This window comes from Cardiocondyla obscurior, linkage group LG18 (genome assembly GCF_019399895.1).
Source record: "Cardiocondyla obscurior isolate alpha-2009 linkage group LG18, Cobs3.1, whole genome shotgun sequence".
Lineage (NCBI taxonomy): Eukaryota > Metazoa > Arthropoda > Insecta > Hymenoptera > Formicidae > Cardiocondyla > Cardiocondyla obscurior.
In genome coordinates, this window is record NC_091881.1 from 3,197,013 (window position 1) to 3,214,251 (window position 17,239).

At 35.8% G+C, this 17,239-nt stretch overlaps 1 protein-coding gene and 1 long non-coding RNA gene across 5 annotated transcripts in view; one reads left to right on the plus strand and one right to left on the minus strand.

Moving 5' to 3' along the window:
• Positions 1-62: 62 nt before the first annotated feature.
• Ufd4 (ubiquitin fusion-degradation 4-like) lies at positions 63-13,930 on the minus strand. Of its 3 annotated transcripts, XM_070668846.1 has the most exons (22): positions 13,689-13,930; positions 13,026-13,074; positions 12,736-12,877; positions 12,426-12,660; positions 11,952-12,292; positions 10,718-11,777; positions 10,156-10,552; positions 9,646-9,681; positions 9,158-9,424; positions 8,515-9,062; positions 7,527-8,433; positions 7,163-7,449; positions 6,666-6,923; positions 6,362-6,572; positions 5,904-6,104; positions 5,336-5,595; positions 5,031-5,189; positions 4,533-4,748; positions 4,183-4,427; positions 3,491-4,061; positions 2,329-3,383; positions 63-2,163 (listed from the first exon to the last, which is right to left on the minus strand). In XM_070668846.1, the coding sequence occupies exons 3-22, from the start codon at positions 12,873-12,875 to the stop codon at positions 1,881-1,883; spliced, it is 7,677 nt and encodes a 2,558-aa protein (XP_070524947.1). In that variant the 5' UTR covers positions 12,876-12,877; positions 13,026-13,074; positions 13,689-13,930; the 3' UTR covers positions 63-1,880. The 3 variants fall into 3 exon arrangements, with proteins under 3 accessions (XP_070524947.1, XP_070524948.1, XP_070524949.1); XM_070668847.1 differs by lacking the exon at positions 9,646-9,681; XM_070668848.1 differs by lacking the exon at positions 5,904-6,104 and having other exon boundaries at positions 13,689-13,929.
• A 501-nt stretch (positions 13,931-14,431) lies between these two features.
• The window catches only part of LOC139109664 (uncharacterized), a 51,563-nt gene continuing 48,755 nt past the window's right edge, over positions 14,432-17,239 (plus strand). For both annotated transcript variants that reach the window (XR_011546876.1, XR_011546877.1), the window contains exon 1: positions 14,432-15,992. This is a non-coding gene — a long non-coding RNA (uncharacterized lncRNA). The remainder of the gene's footprint in view (positions 15,993-17,239) is intronic.

Consider the following 17,239-nt stretch of genomic DNA (forward strand, 5'->3'; position numbering starts at 1 on the left):
AGATTATTTACCAAGCATAATAATTGTAATAAAAATAATACATATGTAGCTATTTATAAATAAAAAAAACATTTAAATTTTTGTTCTAAGAAAATTAATACGTTAAACATATCTCTAGAAATTTTTTTAGGAAAACAATAGCCTTCAAACTTGACCAATTTTATATAATAATTCACGTAAATATTGTCGAAATACGTCATTTCTAGACGTCTACCAAAATTCCAAATATTTCAATAATTACATAACATACACACGCACACACACACACACATACGCAGGCATATGCGCACACGTACGCATGTGCATATTCAAATAAATTCTTTTTACTTGCATGTATGTACAAGAAAGTAACACATCTGTCATAAGTCGCTGCAACATATCAGTGCAATATGCTCATTAAAAATTTGATTAATCATGATTTATAAATTGTAAGTTCAACGACTAATGATGCCTATAATAAAATAAAATAAGAGAATTACTAATTCACGCCAAGAAATTACATTAAATATAAATATGTATACCATATATATGTATTTTTGCCCTATCTATTTAATATAGATATTGGATTGATTCATATAAATAAGTTTTGCTATAAATATAAAATAAGTTAGCTTTTTTAAAATTTTAGAGTTATTTTAATTGGATTTAATAACTTTTAATTATTTAATAGTAAAAAGGGTCCCTCGGTTATTAATTAACATATACTACAACTATGTACACTGAGAGATAGATATGGCATTTGCCGCGACGACGGCGATTAGCATGACACTATCGTGATATGCGACGAGCCTCACACGAAACTTATAGTTATATACCAGAGAGCCCAACTCGGAATCGCGGTTTCCACGCGTACAAATACAGAGGTTCGTCCGTGTGAAGCCAGCGCTGTTATATACTGCGAGGCGCCGACCGCTGACAACCACCAAGATATGAAAGAGAGAACAGTCCCACTACTATCCACCACTTCTTCCCCCGTCCACCCTTTAGGCCTGGCCCAAGGGGTGGAGATTAAGAAAGCGAGGGGAGGAAGTAGTGGGATTGTTCTCTCCCTTAGTTCTCGGTGATTGTCAGCGGCCGGCACCTCGTGGTATATTAACTATGGGTTTCGTATGAGGGTCGACGCACATCACGATAGTGTCATGTGGTAATCGCCGTCACCGTGGTAAATGTCATATCTACTTTTCAGTGTACAATTTTACTTTCTATAATGCACACTATTATGTTTCAAAAATTTTAAAGAAAAACAAGATTTAAATTGCATAACGAGAAATTAATAAAGATGATAAACCCATCGTAACGTTTTGTCATTTAGAAAAATTTGATGAAAGAAAACAAAACTTATTTATGAATCAAGACAATATATGTACATACAAAATATTACAAAGAATATACAGGAAATCAATATCATTTTAAGAGAGCTTGAAAGCATTAATAAATGACAAATGTACTATGATTTACTGATCACGGATTTATGAAAGTAGGCAAGATAATTATTTAATATATCTGAGAAAGAACGATTTGAAAAAAGAAAAGAAACAAGGAAATGCAAAACTACTTTTCATCTAAATTTAAAGATAAGATAAAACACAAAGTCGAAACAAAAGATCAAAGAAATACGACATTAACATTATAGATATGCTTTGTAAAGAAAGTTTTAAAGTCTCAAATCATTAAATTGGTGTTCGTTTAACTATTTATCCCGGAAAATAAAATTATCAAAATTTACAATAAAGGCCGTTCTTACACTTGTTCGTACATACACAGCATACATATACATACTTACCATATATGTTTGTGTGTGTTTGTGTATCTGTTAAGTATAATTTTGTCCCGCGTAATCTACGATTTATTTGATTCATGGGATAAGGGAAAATAATTAATTAATTTAAATGAAACCCTCTTTCTCGGGTAGCAGCCAACAGCCTTTCCCTTAAGATTTCCTCGGTAGGATATTCTGGTAATTTTAAGTAATGAACACAGGTGTTAACAGAAGGATAACCACCAGAACCAGCGTCCACTTTCCGCACAACAGTTAATCTGGGGTGTAGATTGCATAAACCTCCTGGAGGTAGAGCCGAACAACCGGTGGCAAATTGTAAGAACGCTTTTCTTTCGGGACCAGTCAATGATAACAACACATTGACAAATCTTTGGAAACCAGGACTGAAAAAAATTGCATTAAATAAAATAATTAAAATTTATAGTATTTATCGTATAAATCTATTAAATTTTCTAGAATATATTTAAATATATGCATATTTTACATATAATAAATTTATTATAAAAAATATTACGATAAAAAAAAGATTTTTATTGACATAATCTTACCTTTCTTTTGTATATCCTAGTTTTGGCTCGGTGTAATTGAGCAAATCTTCTCTCGACCATTGTGGGTTTTGTTCTCCACAAAGCATCGCTCGCATTTCATCTGGACTAAAAACATGAAGTTTTTCCATCGGAAAGACTTTTGAAAAGCCCGATTTAAACGCTTCGAGTTGTCTAAAAATTCCCTGGTTAAGGCAGTAATTGATCGTAAGATTTGCGTATTCTTTTGCATTTTCTATCGTTACTACGACATCCGAGCCACCTTCCACTAATTCCACTTGATCATGTTGAAAAACTTTCGAACTTGGTGAATACGTCATGGTTAATGCTAAATCTTCGATAGCCACCGAAGTGCCTGATGGATGAGTTATATATAATGACGTTTCTTCGTCAGCAGATCGTGGACCATCGGAGAAAGTTCTATCACGCTTCGCGATCGCGTTTTGCAGTTCTCTTAGAAATTCTCCTCTTACAGGATCCACCTCAACGAGATCTTCTATATCTAATAAGCCGGCATACCACGGACAAGGTTCTAGAGAAGAATACGCAGTATCATTTTCTCCTTCTTCCGATATAAAGCTACTGGACATACTAGATGACATACTCTCTTGCGTGACACCAGTAAGACCGATTTTTTCATTGACATTGTTCGAAATATCACCACGACACATTAATTTTAAAAATGGACGGGATAACGGTAAATCTACTAGTCTATTATCCTGGAGAACTTTTGCCAAAAAGACTCCTAGGAACCAGAAATATCGAACAGCGCGATCGCAACTTGCCGAATCTTGTAATAATGGGGCTGGAAATAAGCCGCTGGCACGCGTTACGTAGTATCCTGCAGGCCGAATCTTCTCTCCAGAAACGTAAATCTGGTCTTCGTTTAAGATTTGTGTAGCATTATCATCGGTGGTGTCATCGCATAACCAGAGACCTAAATCTTTACGTTGCAATTCCGCAGCAACTAATGCAAAAAATTCTAAGGTAGGTCCAAGACCGGTACCTTCTTCCCCTACAAATGCTACTTCGAGTATACTTTTCCGATTTGCATGCACCTAGAAAAAATAAAAGTTTAATATTGTTAAATTATATATTATTGTATATAAAATGTATATAAAAATGTATATAAAAAAATAATCGCTCTCTCTTTCTTTTTTAATACCTTTAACACTTGTTCTGCCCAATCTAATAGTTTCTCTCCTCTTGGTACACTGACTCTTTCATGTTTAAGTCTGCCGACACGAAATTCGTGGCTATCATCACGCCGTGGACTTAGGCCCGGTGCCCTTTGTCTTTCAAGAATCGCATCTCGTTGTGTTTGTAACCATACAATAGATCGTGAAGCACCGAAAGCGGTGCAACTGAAATAAAGTCGTCTTGTTTCGAAAGGTAGTAAAAATGGACAGCTTCGCGCGAGTTCCTCGCACCAATTAGGTAGTGCACCAGCGGCAAGGGCTAACGGATCCTGAATCTGTTGTACAATTTTATTTGTGATTTTCTTAGATGTGAAATCATCTGGGTAAAGCCAGTACGTCATATCATTCGACTCGTCCAGCTCAGCCGAAGCATCCTCATCTCGAATAGAGCCCAAAACAAATATATGTCTCAACAGTTGTAAGACATCCTCGACAGTGCATGCGTTTGCGTTTTGCGTTGAATTACGAGAGTATAACGTTACGATTGGAGTTGCTCTGCCAGATGATTCTTCGTCCCTTGCTTCTTTATATATTATTCTATATTACAAAAATAAAAAAGTGAGATATATATAATTTATTAAATAATTTGCTGTTTTTTAACAGTATTTTTAGTGCCGTAAAAAATAATTAATGCAATTAATAAATTTCAAATTATTACGTGTAGGTTGGCTCCCATATTCTTTTCAATTTTTCTTGACGACTGCCTAATTCAGTTAACTGCATTAGTTCCTGAACCGCTTGAAAGATACTAGCGTGTGAATCCGAAAGTGATATTTCAACATCTGGTATACCCGGAAAACCTGGTCCTTTCAACGATAAGGAAAGTCTAGGCATAGGCAACGATCCGATACGACTATTAACTTGCGTTTCGCTACCAGGCGGGGGAACTTCCAAATCTGTTGTCTGTAGTAAAAATATTGAAATAATGCTCGCAATTTTTACAAAATTGAATTAATTTATATTATTATATTATTTAAATTATAATATTTATATTAATATATTATTTACCTGGTTAATATTTGTTCGACCAGGACGCGGATCAAAAGCGGGAATAAGAGCAGAAAACTGACGCTTCAGTACAAACTCATCATCCCATGCACGTCTCTTGCTACTCTGTGGTGCTTCTTCTTCCATGAATGCTACCAAGAGATTACGACTTACCATTACCTCTTCGTATTCACCTTCGCAGCCGTCACCTTCTTCCTCATTTTCTTCATCTTCCTCCTGGAATAATATAATAACGATTATATATCTCGCATTGCTTATATACACTAAGAAAAAAAATAATTTAATCTAAAAAAATATTTAGTTAAATACGTTCAAACAAATAAATTATTTAAAGTAAGCAAAAATATATTTGAATTAATAAAATATATTAAAATAGACAATATATTTTACTGATGTAAATGTATTTTTGCTCACTTTAAATAAACATTTGTTTGAACGTATGCAACTAAATTTTTTTCTCAGTGTACGTTCTCGTGTAATGAAATATAATGCAATTACTTCTTGATCGTTTTCTTCATTATCTTCTTCTTCCTCCAAGACACCATCTTCGTCATCTTCTAGTTCAGTCAAAAGTGTAGGGCCACCTGTAGTGCGACCTCCACCAGTACTAGAAGTTGCTACACCACCGCAGGATTCTAAGAAATCTTCGAGACTGACCTAAAATTACATACGTATTTATGCTGTATTAAAACTAAATCATATTTCATATTTTTTAACGCACATATACTTTTGAAATAACATATTTCTAGCGTATAAAACACATTAATTTCTTAAAAAAAAAGTTGTTTAAATAATAATTTTACCTGCTCACTATCACTACTTGTACTAGTCAGAGACATAGTAAGCGCTTGTCCTAAACCTGGTCCAGTTGTTGTAGTAACGCCACTACCAGCTACTTGTCCACTACTTGTTAAACTTGGATAACTTTGAGCTGTACTAAGTAAACCACCAGGAAAATTGGGACTGAGTGCCAATCGTACGAGACTGGATACGGAGTTTGGTCCTCGAATTGGATTACAACTCGTATTAGAATTTGAAGCGAGATGCTGTCCACCCGCAGGTCCTGAAAATATTTTCACTCTTTTTTATTTTTTCTTTCAAAAGATTTGTTGGAAACAAAAAATGTAATTTTGTAAAGATAATTGCAAATTATTATCTTTTTAATGTAACTAAATATAATAAAAAAAAATAATTTTACGTACAATATATTATGCTATAAAAATTATAAACATTAAAATTGTAGCTTAATAATTTTAATAATAAATAATAATTTTAATAATTAAAAATAATTTTAATAATTAATAGTAATATGTATTTTTTAATAATAGCAAAAGTAGTTTATTGCGTGTAATTATTTAATTTAAAACTAACCTAATGTTCGTCTTCGCGCCATTGCAGCAAAAGTTTCCAATAAACCAGTAGCAGCTGTTGATTCCAAGGTATTGTTAGCATCGGAACAAGCGAGATTAGGCACAGATACCGACATGGGATTGGTAACCACAACAGGACAACCGCCCGTTGCATTTTGCGTAGACGAGCTAGCTTCTTTCTCTCGAGTACAGTCTTTAGCAACTAATTCGAAGGAAATGTACGGAAATTTTTACATACGCTATCAGCACGAGCACGAGGAAAGGAAATCATTGTTCGATCACAGATTAAAGTGCGGTCGTGTATTTACCGCATACGAGCATGAAAAGTATTTAAAAGGCGTACAGTTACGGACGAGATCTCTCTATTTGATAGAATTTTAATGTAAGCATTATAGTGCTAAAAGTGAGTAATGTATTGAAAAATATATCTCGGAAATAAGTCATTGTCGATACACATACCGTCCGCGATCCCAGTAGGATGATGTCTTGGTACAGATTTAATCCTTAATGAGTTTTCTTCTGACTCGCCAGAAACGCTGATTCTAACGGGCACTAAACCAAGTAGCTCACCACTCAGAAAACTGTTGGTATTGTTGCGTAATCTATCAGCACCTTCTCTCATACGGTCCAGAACTTCAGCGGTTTCCAAGCTCAATAAACCTCCACTAGCCTACGTATTGCATTTCGATTTATCAGTAAATAAACTACGATACCTAATCTACAAAATAACGAAAATAGTAATAGTAATTATTTCACAACTCACTTTGTTTCCTCGTACTGTAGCAAAAAGTGGTTTTGAGCTGGATGCCCGATTACTAGTGGTGTTAACTGGACAGTCCGTATTAAGAGTGAGGCTTTCGACGATAGTAGCTAGATCGCTGGTAACAGTTGCATCCGGTCTAGGATGCAGCACGACTGACAGTTCGCTCGTCGAATTTGCTCCGCTCTCACCAGTTACGGCAACTACTGCTTCGGCACGTGCCACCGATAATACACTTTCGGCTATCGACTCGGCAGCTTGCTGTTTGTCACAATTATATATACATAAAAATATAAATAAATATATATAAAAAAAAATATATATATGTGTATCTTTCTATTATTTAAATATTTATTTTAATAATAATTATATGTATATATATATTACATATAAATTAGACCTTTGCCGCTAAATTATTTTAATTATTTTAATTATTAAAAATTATTTTAATATTTATTTTAATAATAATTATATGTATATATATTATATATAGATTATACCTTTGCCGCTAAATTATCCGCACTCGCAGCTTGATCCGTAGAGGCTACTGAACTACGTATAGCGGTATCGGTGCAATCAGGTAAACTAGGAGTGCTGTTTGATTTTCGACCTGTTAAAACTCCTCCACCGCTTTTACATTTTGCCGTGTTGTCTGCATCGAGACTAGTGCCAACTAATCTAAGATCGTATTTTCCTTCAGCACCCATTCTATACGAGTTTGAGCCGCCATGATCCCACGTTACATCTATCCATCCGTTGTGTAATTCTCCCGTAACTGTACCTTCACCTATATAAAAAATTACCAGATTTATTATGTTACATTAACTATTGTAATATAGTAATTTAGATTAATAAATTATATACCTGGCGGTACGCCATCTTGGTCTCTCCACTTCCAATCTAAACCTCTAGCAACTCGAACTCCTGCAACTAAATGTTTAAGAACTTGTGTCTTGATAAATCTTCTTTGCTTCCGTACACCGGCTTCGGCTTCTTTGGCTGCACGACCTAAATCTTCGCATACTCCAGTAACTTCTCCGTAAACCTCGAAGCCAGATACAGACAGATAATGCGTCTGACCAGATGCATTTTTTCCAATTTGCTGTAGGCGTAAATGTCGCCAGCCTTGTGTTTCTTCGCTTGGTGGTTCTAACGTCCAAGTAGACGTACTACCTGGCTCGTTTAAAGAACAATCGTCTACATGAGCGTACAATGTTATCCACGTAACGCCATCCTTCGAGGCTTGAAACATCCAGTTTCTTAATGCGCTTCTGCCATATCCTCTCGCGTGTCTCAGGGTATAAGCACTTGGAATAATCCAAACACCGAGATCTATCGAAAACCATGCTCGTTTGTCATCGTTTGTGTGACAATTTAACGCCGACGGATCCCGGCTGAGTATATCTTCAAGATGACCGTACGGTAAGTTCCTTCCATCGCTCGATGTTACGACAACTAAACCATACTGGCCCGGGTTAACCCATTCGGAACAAGTTTTAGCATTCGTTCCGATCCAATATAGTAAACCATTTTCATCGAAATCATGTTGATATTTGAACGTTATTTTACTTTCTTCTTTTAATCTTTTTACAAAAGCGAATGTAGACCTGTCGTGATCATGCCACTGTTTAGCTACCATTTTTAACAAATGATTTTCCAATTGTTGTATCGTACTTAAGGGTTCCATTTTTAAACTACGGCCAGATCGATCTATTAACGCGCTCTCGCTAGAAGCTTTTTCCAATCTAAAACGTAATCTCCTCGTCAAGATCTAAAAAATATATTAAAATATGAGAAACACATGTGCAAAAGAATTACGTATTGTTGTCATGCACTAAAATTGATAACGTACCTGCAAACCGTAGCCCGATCCAGGTGTATCGTACAGATATACAGGTAACTTTTCTATCGATTCCAGTACCGAAACCAACTTATGGACTAAAATTTTCGCTGAGTTAGGCTCCTTATTTGTGTCTTTTGTTTGGAAGCAACTTTTAAACGCAGTTATCCTTTGCATTCTTAGCTTGGTCGCTCTCGGTGTCGAAGGTCCAGGAGGCGCAGCCAATAGAGCGAGTAACGCCTGTACTAGACCGCTGGAGTGTAGCTCATACGCCGATACTCGACCCTCCTCATTTAATAATACTTTAAGTTGTTCTAATGCAGTTTGCAATATATTACGCCATTCGCGGCTTCCAGATTGTTGCTTTTGAGATGCTTTCTCTATCAAATTAACAATGGCACCAAGCTTAGCGACTACACCGCGTGGTTGAGCTTGAGCCGCTTTAAAGTAACGCTCGTATATCTCCTGCGCTTGTACTTTAACCTTCTGTTTAATCGCTTCGATCTTTGATCTTAATCTCTTTCCTCTTTTGCCAGTCCAGCCTGCCGCAAATTCTGGACCTAAGTAAATTATAAAATAAATTTCCATAAAACATTTCAATATTAAAAAGTCTAACATTAATAACAATTAAAATAATAAAATATTTCTTTCATACCTAAGCTCGTTTCCGCTGTAAAGGAATGCTTAGTACCTCTGTTTGATTCAAAAATAAAACCTGGTAAATCTTCTCTTAGAATAGTTGCCTGTTGCTGACCATCACTGTTATGTATACACAATTCACTTTCCTTTCTACTGGATAATGCCCAATTTCCTACGACCAAGCGTGTAGTGCCAGGTCGAGAGAGTACAGGCTGACTTACGAAATTCACTTTTAACTGACTGCGCGCTCTTTGCAATTTTTCCAGAAACTCGCCACGATTTTCTGTAAATGTATAGATATATCGTATTAGGTGATAAGTTGTCTTACTTGAAAAATCTTAAATCAAGTATAAAAAAGAATAAAAGTATGCTATTATACATTACAATAGGAAAGTTGAAAGAAAGAGAGAAAAGTTGTGATAATTATTTTTCTCTTGTATTGCGCGTTTGTAAAATGTACTAAACAATGATATAACGAACGAGTCATACACGTATATAACCTACCTTCAGTGGTAAGCGACTCTGTGTTCCTCCCTTTTCCTGTAGGCAGTTAGTAAAACCAGTTATTTTTTACATAGTTCCCCTCGCGAAAGTTAATCACAAATGGAAAATAAAATAATGTGAAGTGATGTTGAAGAAAAAATAATGCACAAGCATTGTATATATGTATAATAATTTACACACACACACACACACATACACAACACACGCACGCGCGCAAACATACATACATATTCATCAGTTTATTATTAATAAAAAGAATATAACAGCAGTTTTCTCCCTCTCTCTCCGTTTGATAAAGAAAATTGGAAAATATGAAAAATGATGCAAGAGTAATATGATTTTTGCAAATAAAAAATCAAGCGTGCAAGCGTGTTTGCATGCTTGTCTGTCTGCATGCTTGCGTGTTGTTACGTATGTGCATGCGTGCTTGCGTGCTACGTGCATACGTGCGTGCGTGTGTGCGTGCATTATGTATATTGCGCGTGCGGGCGGGTATTTGTGCATGCTTACCCGATGTATCTGTTCCACCTTCCGGACTTCCACTAGAGTACATAGTTGCTAGTTTGCCGTCAAGGATAAATCTAAACCATCCATTACTTCCATTTGATAGTTCTAAAGCTGCCGCATCGGACCAGATATAAAGACAATCACGTCCTCGACATATACACCAATCTCTCCAGTGATATGCTCTTCCTATTAATAATTCTTTCGCATCTTCCATTCTTTGTTCTTCTCCCAATTGATTTGATTCTGTTTCTGGCTCGGGCGTAGTTTCTTGAGGCCCAGCTAAAGCAGCAACTTTTGAAAAAACTCCTAAACGTGCGAAATGTTCTAAAAATTCATCTTTGCCTTTAACCATCAAATCCTGTATCATTTGTAGAACCACTAAATGACCGTCTTCATCTTCCTGTTAATATCAAAACATACAAATTTTTTAATATTTTTTAAATATGTAAAACACAAAACAAACGAGGCAAAAGACAAGTTACACAAAAAATAAAAATTTTGTTTTTGAAAATATGAAATAAAAATAAGCGTTATATATTTTTTAATTATATATTATTATATTTACCTCATTGTCTAAAACATTAGCAATTACTTCTACGAGCATAGCTCCACATCCTCCGGTTCTGTCAGATCCACAAGTTTCTATAAGTAATTCTGGTTGAATGTAATGTACCATTTTTCTAATTAAACTTAAGCTTGCTTTTCTAACACTTGGTAACATAGTCGACTGAAAAGTTGCACAAAACACTGGCAACAATCTTTTCAGATAAACAGGCGCCATTTCAGGATCACCTTTGGGTTCTGTAAATTCTTCCACTTCCGTTTCAAGTTTTTTATGTTCTTGACTCGGGGGTAACATCCACTCTCCAGGCGACTGTAAAATGGCTGCAACTTCTCTATGTCCTTCGTCGACGCGTTCTCTGGCTTTATCCAAAGGCGTTTTACCATCCTCGTCTCTCAAATCAGGATTAGCACCATGTCTAAGAAGAACTTTGGCGATAGCAGGTCTTCCGAAACAAGCTGCGTAATGTAAACTGGACGATCGTTGACCTTTATTAACGTCTGCTCCTCTATCGCACAAAAATTCGACCATTTCTTGCGTGCCAAATGCCGACGCCCAATTGAGTAAAGTTTGCCCGACGTCATCCATAAAATTGACTTCTATTCCTCCTGTATCGATTGCTTCTATTAACGCGTCTGTATCTTTCGAACGTATGCAATCAATTAACTGTCTATGCGATTTTTCTCCCGCGCTATCTAAACGTCTTAGTCTTGGTAATAAAGGCCCTGATGGACCCCCGGTAGTATTACGTCCCAACGCTGATCTTCCCTCAAACAACAAGACTAGTAAAAGATCGATCAGCCTCATGGAGTCAAGAGCACATCGTTCGTCTCCTTTTAGTGCCTTTTCTATCGCGTCTGGCAATTCCGAACGTAAAAGATCATGTGTGATGGACGGTGATCCTCTACAAAGAGTTGATAAAAGACTGATTATAGTTGAAACAGAGGCACAGGACTTTGGCTCTGGAGTTGGAACTGTAGTCACAGTGCTGGATGGTGGAGGTGTCTTTGGATTGCTGCAAGTTGCGGCAGCAGATGTGCCTGGGCCGGCTGCATTTGACAATCTACAATATAATTCGATTATAATAACTGGCGATCGTAATAATAATAAATAATATATAAAAAATTATTTTTTATATATTTTTAATTATTTTATATATTTTATTAATTTTATTAATATTATTTTAAATATTTTTAAATAAAAATAAAATTAAATTAAATATATACAAAAAGCATACCGATACAAAAGTTCAGAAACTAATCCATTCGATGCTAATGGCGCGGGATCTGTTCCTCTTCTCGAAAATCTGTCTGCTAACGATGCAAAGCAACGAAGGGCTCCATCCGCAACGTGTGCATCCTCATGTCTTAGTAAGACTGATAGAGCTTCAACACAATCAGGTAAAGTCTTATCCTGAGGTTCAACTTTACCGCATAATCGAGTAACAACTGCCATCGCCGAATGCAATGTATCTCGATGTACACGCGCTCCATGTTCTCGGATAAAGCATAACGCGCAAGGTAAACCTCCAGCTTCGAACACTGCGCCTGCTTCTCTTGCACACACAAGTTCTAATACCTAATTTTAGCATTTATAAAAAAATGTATATTAATTAAAACTAACATTACAAAAATTTAAAGTGATACATCAATTTACACATCAAAGATATATATTTCGATATGTTAAGCATCATCAATGTAATCCATAATACCTTTATACACTGTTCAGCCAAGTCTCGACTAACTCTAGAGCCAAGTCCAGCACCAGACAGACGACTACAGATGGCTTTTACAGCGCCTTCCATGGCGACTACTCGGCGCGTACATTCTGCAGAGACATCTAAGTAATATGTAATAGCACGAGCAGTCACTTCAAGCACACTATCTGGCACCATTTCATCCAGAAAGATTCTACAAAGAGCTGGGAGAAATGTGCGTGGAGGACAGCTGAAAATGCAATAAAAAATTGTTAATACATTACATACATATAAGTTACTGAAAATTAAATAGTTTTTTTTTTACCATTCAAAGCAACGATCTACATTGTCAGACATGAGTAATAACATGCATAATTGTTCTAAAGCAATTAATTGCATGTCTCTTTCATCTCCTTGCCCCATACTGAGCCATTCCAGCAAAGTCTCAGGATCAACATCTGCCATCTCTAAAAAAGAAAACACCTTTATTTCACATTTTTAATTGCATTTACATTTAATAAATTAAAATACAAACATACTCTTTCCTACAGAAATAATAATATTATAAGGAAAAAAAAGATATCAATTACTTATTTCATTATTTCTTTTGCTTACCTTACACCTTGAATAACACCAAGCGGATCAATTTCTTCACTCTAATACTCTAAAAGTTGAATAAAGAGTGTCATTAAACTATGCAAATATTACAAATTATCTATGTTATTTAAAAAAAAAAAAAAGATAAAAACAAGTAAGCATTTTCAATACAGTATAATTATGCAAACGTCTATTTTGTTTAATCACGATGTATGAATATTTATAAATTTGAGCACATTACCAAGTAATGCTCTTCATAGTCTCAGGACGAGGTGTCTAGCAGCTTGATCGCTCTCATCCGCGACGTTACACGCGACGAGTACAATGCAGCAATGCAAACGTCATTACGAGCTACTTTCGCGAGTAGCGAGAACGATGGAAAAAAAAAAAAGAAAAAAAATGTGATTACGATACTTGTGCAATGCTCTCGCGTAAATTTAGATCGAAATCTGCTACGAAGGTGACGCGAGACGAAGTGATATCGAGGAGACCTAACCGTTGTAACCTTCAATACGTGGCACGGGTCGCTCGTTTTCAGGCAATAAGCAAACGAGACAAAGCAATTACGCCGCGAATCGAAATGATAATTACGTTTCCGTTATAGACTTGTAATATTCATCGCCGCACCAATCATGAACACATACGCGCAAACACACACGTACGCCTGTCGTTGGAACGTACCGTTGTACAAGGCATTCCATTCTTCGTGATAGGTCAACTTGCCATCCTCTCGCAGAATTGTCGTTTATCAATGCGGAAAGTACAGATCCAGATCACCCATACGTATGTCTCATCCGTTAATACTGCGATCTGCGTCTCGTGTGAACGAATCGACTTAACAAAGCACTCACACCGCAAATAAATTCTTCTTTATATTGTCGATACGTCATATATATTTCCTCGCCATTTACATACGTGATGTTCATGCCCAATGTAGATCGCGCTACGGCTTAACGAGAAGCAAGCCGAACTCACATGTAAAGAGACGTACAGAGACGTGGATGAACCCGAAATACTTCGTTCTCGACGTTCGATGTGGTATATCGCGAACGAGACTGGACGTGGCCACTGAACGATAAAGACTGTCGTTAATGTAGGAAAACGTAAGCATGCAGTAACGATCTGTAAAACAAAAGAGATTTTTAGCTACACGAAATTTTCAGAGCTGCTCAACTACGGTCTCAAATAACTGCTCAAGCTTTCGATTGCCTTCAGCAACTTTAAAAACAATTTGTATGTATATAATTATTACGTTCTACAATTCTAAACGTATTTAAGAAATTAAATTCAGCAAAAGATCCAATAGGAGAGTTTGTTTCACATGAAACTGCTCTTCTATTGGATTTCAGATTTCCGATTAATTAATCGTCTGAATTTCTAAAAGTAATACAGGTTCAGCGATAATTTTCAATTTATTTGTCTATTGTTTCATGTTAACGTTATTGTTAGAACCTTTTTGGCCGCGTGTGCGTTGCAACGCAAGCTGTAAGATACGAAAAACTGTGAGTTTTGGAGGGTAAAAGCCCAGCTCGAAGTACGGAGTAATTGTTCATTGCACTATGGACACAGCAATGGTTGGAGACAGCCTTGGCGGTCCCGCATGTGCCGTCTTGCCTCCACTACATAGCTGCGTGCGCAGCAAGGCTTCGTCACTCTCTGAGCCTAGTGTCTTTGCCAGCTATTCCCCTCCTCTCGCCACTAGCACGGAACGACTCGAGGGTGACGGTCGCACGCGAGCATCTCTCCGCATTACGTAGTGTCTTGAAACTTCGTTACTGACATAGGTATCACAATTAACTAGTACCAATTACTATCATTAACATAATTCTCAACTACGTATCATATATATAACTTTCGAGCCAACAATCATGCACTTGTCGAAGCAGCTCTTGGCACACTTCTCTGTCGGGATAAATTGAACTGATAAAGAACTGAGACTTACAAGGTATTATTTAATAACATTGATTAAGAGCAGCAATCGTTTATTCTCAGTGATACTCGGCAAGTTGAAATTAATGCTGTATTTTAAACTTTTCGTCGATTTACGACAAGAACGGCGCGTAATATGCTAGTCGTTGAATGTAATACTCGAGATAATGAGAGTTATATTTAATTTAAATTGATTGTTTATTTATTTGTGTGCGTACTTTATGTATTTAATTAAAGTAATTTACGAAAATATCGTATTAAGCTTTGAGCTTGTATTTTCGGATAATCGTGTTGCGCATTGACTATTATTTGACCTACGTTGCATGTTTGGTTGGTAAGGTTGCTGGTCTGTGTTCATCGTGTTCGCATACAGCGCCATATCCCGCTTCTTCTCGACGTCGCGGAGACGAGCCGTTCCCGAATCGAATGCGAAATAATTAGTAAGTTCAATTAGTTTCTAATTTCCATGCAATCAGATTGTATATCGTGAATACTTGTGCACTGGTAATTGGTCGGAACTCGTATTTCTCAAGATTTATTCCGTATCACGAATAACTAAAACGACAATATCGTATCTCGGTTACTGCGTTCCGCGGATATATATTTTCGTATTTTTAATGACATTTGAATTGCAATATGGACAAACGTTACGAAACACAAACAAAAGACCAAGTAATTTGATATTTAAGACGCAGAAAGTATTTGTTGTGTAATTCGAAATGTTAACGGTTGGTACTGTAATTGCAGTTGGCTGCGTGTGTAGACGTGAATGTGCTTCGATTCCGTTTGTGTGAGTGCGCCGTATTAGACGACACCGTTGCTGCATGCAAGGAAACGCTTCTGAGATCTGATCCTGAAGACGCCTCCGAGGACTGACTCTGGAGTCGTCGCCGAGGACTGACCTTGGAGTCGTCGCCGAGAATTAATCCTGGAGTCGTCGCCGAGGACTGACCCTGGAGTCGTCGCCGAGGACTGACCCTGGAATCGTCGCCGAGGACTGATTCTGCAGTCGTCGCCGAGGACTGATGGCAATGCTGCTAACTGTGCATCGTACTGGTAAGTGATGACCTTTATAATTCGTTTCTGAATAAGTACAAATATATTACAAATATATAATTTTTATTTGGTATAAAGTAATGCATTAGAGTTTCAAATAAATGCTTTTACGAGTAAAGTTACGAGTTAGTAAAAGCAAATCGCAACAGGTGGTGCCACTTTTCCGTCAGAAACGTTGTGTGCAAGCCTGTTCACCTAACCATATGATTTCTGTAATTTTATAAATTCCATTACGTTCAGAAAGTATATGATCATCAGAATCTTTATATGCAACTTTTTCTTGCTTACGTTTAATTGTTATTTCAAAGAAACATTTCTAAGAAACCTTTTAAGAGACAAATATACAATACTAAGAAATAAATGTGAACTTTACACATAAGAAAAATCTTGCAGTTTATAGTAAATTAAAATGTAATATATTTGTAACATAAAGATTATAATTATACACATGAGTTAATATTGAAGATGCATAGAAATGTGCAAGTATAAAAAATAATATAATTTGGAGTGATTAGGTAAGGTTTATATATGTTTATTTATGCTATACATCAAAAATATGCAAATTAAGTTTTTACATATGATCTTTATACACATAGAGAATAATGCCAATAAGCCTATTGACTCACAGATAAATGTGTATGTTATTTTGAAATTATATTCTCAAATTATACATTACATTAAATTGACATTAAAAGAGAGTTCAAACATAAAATTATAGTCTTAAATAAGAAAATTATGATAGTCTAAAGAAATGTTTAAAGAAAAAAAAGGACAATATATCCTCTTATTACAGATTTTGGTATATATATAGTCAATATTTTATTGTTGCATTTTACTTTACCAATTGCAACAGATATACAAGAAAAAAAGAAAAGAAACTTTGTGTAGAAAGAAAAATATTATTGATTAATCTAAACCTTATATTTAAATCTAAATCACAGCATCCATCATTTTCCATCATTTTATTTTTGACAAAAAAAATAGAGATTTATGTAATAACTATGTTTATTATATATATATTTGTTTTATTATTGCAACATGTGAAAATGATCAAAAATTAAATTTGTAGTATTAATTTCTATATTTTTATTCAATTAACTTGAAGTTAATAAGCAATGCAAATCATTATGCATATAGAATATATTACATATATCTCATCACATATAATAAATCTAAATATAATATTGATCAAAATTGATCTGTCAACTCAAGATTTGTGTGCACCTATGCATTGTTTAAACATATTT

What these genes read in the sequence shown, in the direction of transcription:
- Ufd4 (XM_070668846.1), bottom strand. Translation starts at nt 12,875, where the DNA reads ATGGCAGATGTTGATCCTGAGACTTTGCTGGAATGGCTCAGTATGGGG. An exon ending in GTCGAACAAATATTAACCAG is followed by an intron (nt 4,428 to 4,532) that starts GTAAATAATATA and finishes TTTTTACTACAG; the next exon opens with ACAACAGATTTGGAAGTTCC. An exon ending in GGGCAGAACAAGTGTTAAAG is followed by an intron (nt 3,384 to 3,490) that starts GTATTAAAAAAG and finishes TATTTTTTCTAG; the next exon opens with GTGCATGCAAATCGGAAAAG.